The sequence below is a fragment of the Atta colombica genome, unplaced genomic scaffold, assembly GCF_001594045.1.
Source record: "Atta colombica isolate Treedump-2 unplaced genomic scaffold, Acol1.0 scaffold52, whole genome shotgun sequence".
Taxonomy (NCBI): Eukaryota; Metazoa; Arthropoda; class Insecta; order Hymenoptera; family Formicidae; genus Atta; species Atta colombica.
The window spans coordinates 500,585-506,437 of NW_017259542.1; the positions used below are offsets into that span (position 1 = coordinate 500,585).

General features: G+C 28.1%; 1 protein-coding gene across 1 annotated transcript; it reads right to left on the minus strand.

The window, feature by feature from the left end:
* Window positions 1-4,226: 4,226 nt before the first annotated feature.
* Window positions 4,227-5,278, minus strand: LOC108691806 (thymidylate kinase). The gene is made up of 2 exons (XM_018199717.1): window positions 5,143-5,278; window positions 4,227-4,726 (listed from the first exon to the last, which is right to left on the minus strand). Exons 1-2 carry the CDS (start codon window positions 5,267-5,269, stop codon window positions 4,227-4,229), a joined length of 627 nt encoding a protein of 208 aa, XP_018055206.1. The 5' UTR covers window positions 5,270-5,278.
* Window positions 5,279-5,853: the final 575 nt, after the last annotated feature.

Consider the following 5,853-nt stretch of genomic DNA (forward strand, 5'->3'; position numbering starts at 1 on the left):
ACGTCATTTTATAGTGAGTGAATGTACTTGTAAACATGTTCCTTGCTGTAAATGTATTCTTTGAAAAAAGGAACAAGACAACAATCATAATATAATTATCTTAAGTTGTTGCGTTGAAAAGTGATACACTTCCATCCAAAATTAGCAACTTTTCAGTAGAGCATTTTTCAAATTCTTTTTAAATTTTAGAACATTTTAATTAAGATAATGATATAACTTTATTTTCTTTCCATGTTATTATACTTTTAATTATCATATAATATGTATTCTTTAAAATTATATTATGAGTTATTTTTCAAAATTCGACCAATGCAGCCTTAATATAAAATTATATTTCGTTCCTTATTAGAATTATGATGAATTGATATTTTTATTGATATAAGCAATGTATCGACAAAAAATCGTGCGTTTTATCACAAAAATATTATATTAGTTTCTTTGTAAGTCAATTTTTATATTTTCTAAATATTAATTTTTTATTTATGTCACATTTCTATCAATGCAATATATATAAAATATTTTAAAATTTTATAATGAAGATATAAAAAGCAATAAATAATAATTTGTTGATCAACATTTTCATTTTTTATTCTCTTTTTTTTATTTTTGTTCTGCTGCTTTGATAAAAATAAGTACAAAAACTAACATAGTTTTCTTAAATTTACAGAGAAAAAAAGAAATGATGAATCTTGGAGAAGTTTAAAAATCAACGGAGGATCATGTGCAATCAAATATCTAATTATATTTACAGTAAATAAGTTTAAAAAACGACAAAAATTAATGTCGCTATAAATCTTCCACATAATGTTTCTTGTCAATGAATGTATTCACAAAAAAAGACGAATTTAATTAATTATGATCAATAACGGACTAATTATTACTACGAAATAAACACTTAAACAAAAAGAAACTCTACAAATTATTATTGCAGGACATAATATAATGCCCTATGTGTACAGAAGAAGAAAAAATTCTCTTATAGTAAATTCATTTTCTCGCAATATGTCATTGAGTAAACAATATGAAACTTACAATTAGAGTTCGAAGATAATAGTTTTCCCGGTAATTCGCGAAATCACGTCCTTGCCCACGTGGAAAATTATATCGCCCCCGGAATCAATTCAGACTTGCTCTATTGTGCACTTCCGCCGATTTTCTTCGCCGAATGCAATTTCCCTGGGTCGCGTTTCCGTACGAAACAAAGTTGCGCTGTCGTCCAAAGATTCGTAACAGGCTTGGGAGGACGCGATTCCCAGACGACATTCCCAACCTTTGAATAATACGATTTGTACACCCGGCGCACATCGCTGCACGTAAGCAATGCTGAAGGATTAATGGCGTGTCGTCATAGAGGGTCGCAATAATTCACAGTCAGGAAGCAGAGAGATATTATGATTAAAGAGATAAATAGATTACTTTAGATTATAACAAAGGAAAGAAGATTTGGAATTTAAAATTATTCGATTTTGCAGAGAAAATACATTTATTTGATTATTTAATGCTGCACAGAAAATACTTTATATTATTAGACAAAAAAAGGAAACTCGGCAATATACATAGATTAAAAACACACATAACAAAATCATTTGTTTTGTATTTTAATATGTCAATTCAATACGGCACTTAATTTCAATTATTAATTACATTATTTGCTAAATAATTATCTGATATAGTAAATCTAATATAGTAAAAATCTTCATTTATCTGTTAAGTTTTTCGGATATAATTAGTTTGTTTAAAAAAGACTTCCCTTCCAAATTATTTTAAAAAACAAAAAATTATATAGACGAAAGGATTAGTGCAATTCTAAAATGCGCTAATTAGAGTTGACCTTTTTAACTTAGGACACGCTATAAAGAAGAGTGTAGATCCATCATCGCCTACTTGAATTTTTTGTGATATTGTTCCGACCATGTATGTATATTCATTATGTATATTTATCTGTATGTATATTCATTATTCAGTACTTTGTAGTGCACGTATACTTGCATGAAGACACTTAATATGCTTGCTTCTAACTGCAGACATCATTACACACAGTATATGGGCGAGATGCAATTTATCATCGTGCAACTTAGCAACCGTCGTCATCGTGCTCAACATAATCGATTTCCGTTGCCGTATTCATTCAAGGATATGAGCTCCATAGATCATGAGTATTCTCAAGCTAAAGTGCACTTTAGACGATTTATAATTTTTAATAATATACTATTACTTTGTGCTACATATAATATGTCTAAAGCAATTAAAAAATTAAAATATACATAAAATTACAATTTTAAGGAGTCCCAAAATTTTTAATTTAAGGATTTGTAAACGCAAAAATCTAATTTTTCAAAAATCAGTAGAAATAGGAAATTAGGAAAGAATTAGGAAAAGGACAGTCTCTGTAGTATGTTTGTCTCTATAAGTTATAATTTTAATAATTTTCGGTTTTTACTTGCTTTTCGACTTTTAATTTACACGTAATGAATTTCATGTAACTGATTACGTTGATATAGTTTGACTGTTAATTCAATCTATGAACATCATGTATATCTATATTAATTTGATGAACAGAGATTAATTTGAATCTGGAACATTGATGATTTTAATTAATTGACTCTATTTTTCGCGAATAACGAAGAATAAGCTCAAAAATTGAACTTCATTGACATACTAACGCTTCACGACTGTTAATTGAGGAGCATTATGGTGTATTCTTACAATAAAACGAAAAATTATAACAGAAAGTGAAATGAAGTTCTCATAATTATTGCGATATTTTATTAAGATATAGAAAGTTAATTGAATTTATACACGACTGAGGAGAGTTAAGCTCAAAACATCCTGTAAAAATGTCATCATCAGAAAAATAAAATATATTTTTGTTTATCGGTCATTTTAACGTTGCTCGTTCAATATAATAGACCTTATATTTTAATTTGTTATTGCTTAGGAGGAAAGAGAGGATATAAATTAAAAGTCTAAATATTAAAATTTTAAAACCAATTTCCAATTTTTTTTTATTTGTTACTTTCTTTCTTTTTTGTATGTGCATTATACCTAGAAGATTATGACCTAGAAAGGAATGGGATTCTTTAATTATTACTATAATTAAGTTAAAGAGGAAAGAATCGACAGTTAGTCTTCGAGTTTCGCTCTCGAGAGGAATTTCCGCTTTTTAATCTCTCAATGTTTTTCCTCGTAATAAAAAATAATAAATATAATTCATATTATGTCAAAGATATACATACATAATAAAATATAATAAAATATAATAAAATTTTGATATTATCAAACTTGTATTATACATGTATAACATAAACATTTTTATTGTCTAATTTGTACTATTAATATTGTTACAAATAATAATACGCAGTTCTATTCATATTTTAATATTTTAAATACTTTTGTATATAGTTTTCCTATATAGTTTCATTTATAATACAATTCTAACGTATTGGAACATCAATCATACCCCAAGGCAAATGTATCTCATGAACACGTACAAATACGAACACACATACGCGCGATAAAGTGTGCGATCTGATTCTGGAAATATATCTGGCAAAGTACTTTATATTACTGAGATCGAGTCCAAACGTACGAGATAAAACCAGATCTTTCTACGCTTTTCTAGCTTTGTTCGAGAGAAAGACACATGCAATCTCTAGTTCTTTCTTTAATGTTCACTTTTCTCGATAAAAGTCAGATCATATTACTCCAAAACGGAAATTTTTCATTGGTTACTTATTATAAATACGAAATTATATAAACTGGCAAGATAAAACGTTATCGCGTAACGTTATCATATCCTTGAATTTTATTTATTGCAATATAAATTAACATGAACGATTTTCATTATTGCAAAATTTGATATTTAAATTTGATATATAAAATAAATAGTTTGAAGGCAAACATAACATCAATTTATTCAGCAAAAATAAATATTTATTCAAATTTCTTCTTAAGAATCAAATTTTTTATATTTCAACAATATTTATTTTACTTACATTAATCAATAATAATATCTATCAAATAACAATTTACACAATGATTTATAATTTTTTTGATATGCAAGTACAAATCTAACGATTAAAAAATTTTCAAATATTAAAATAGGTTTTTATTCAAGAAGGAATGTATTTATTGTATATCAAGATTTTATTAAAAATAATAGCAAATACTTATTAATGTAGTAATTTACTGAGACAGGAACATATGCAGACTTCTTAACATTTTTTTCAATCACCTAGTAATTCTATACTACGATATTGAACTTCTTGAATAACAGACAATGTTTTTTGTAATATTTCGGCATGCACTGCTGATTCGTCTTGATCAGCGTTTACAATGAGCCAAGTATCGTCTCTTAATTTTTCATAATTGACATTGACACGCTGTTGAAATTCATCATGTTCAAACCTTTCCTTTCCCCAGTCACCACGCAGTTCTTGCTGTTGTTTGGACACCTTGAGAAACACTACACAGTCTGGCTTTGGAAGACCTAAATCAGCCTGCTGACACCAGCTGAGACTTCTGCCAGTGTTAGCTGCTGTATACACAGTGCCAGAAGCTGCATATCTGTCTATCACTAAAGTAGTGCCGGATCGAAGCGTCTTCTCCATGTCCTCCTTGCACTCCCAGCGATTGGCAGAAAACAGTAAGTGAGCAGCCTCCGGTGGCACATTTATCTCTTTTGACAGGAAACTATTTAAAATAGTTCCAACAGGAGTCTTTCTGTCTACAAAAGAAAAATAAAAAAGAAATATTTCTTCAAATACACAAAGTTTAAACTTACAATTTTTATTGGACAAAGATTTCTGGATTATGAATAACTTTATTCCTTGACGTGATCAAGTCTATTATGAAATTAATTTATTTTTTTAAACAACACTATATAATTTATCGAGTTTGCGCGCCCATCCATATTCATAATAACAGGAAATGTAATGATATTAACACAATAAATGTAACAATGACAAAACAATTTAACATTCCGAATTATAAAAATATTCTTCAATTATTATTTTTCGACATTATTATTATGTTTCGTTGGTGAATTCCGAATTTTCGTTGGTTTATATTTACAATATAATAGAAAAATCTTTCCCGCGCAAAATAACCTAATTTCACGACTTGCGGTTTACTGCAACTCACTTGGAAATGCCCTAGCTTTCGCAGGGATCTGCAAATCGTTCAATGCATTCATCAGCATCTTCACTTGGGTCGATTTACCTGCCCGATCACAACCTTCTAAAACTATCAACGCGCCGCGTTTATACATATTCAAATATTAAATGATCACGAACAACTGACGACGCTAGTGACTGGACGATGCCAGCTGATGCTAAATATAGAATAGTTTCTCTCTCCCCTTTTAAATGACTTCGAATCTTCCTCGTTTGCACACTATGTCCATCTAGCGGCCGAAATGAATAAAGACATTGGTCGGATGATAACTGTATGTCCGTAATCATATTTGACAAGAGAAATATAGAAGAAATATATTCTCTTGCAATTTTTTTATATAAAAAAAAAATTTAACCAAATTGTAATTAGTTAAATTATAATTGTAATTAGTTAGCTTGTAATTAGTTAAAAATTCCATTGTTTTTAATATGTCTAAAAAACTTTTTCTCTACCATTTTTTTTCTAATTAACATACACACTGTTTCATTGAATAAAAATATCATTACGATTTATATTTTATATGTTTTGTATATTTTATATACATTTAAATTTTATTTATTTATATAGGATTTATATAGGATTATTATCTTCGTAGGATTAAATTCATATATAATTAATGAATTTTCAAAGATGCAGTAATTATATATCATTATTTTCCTCTTATTATTTTCCTTCTTC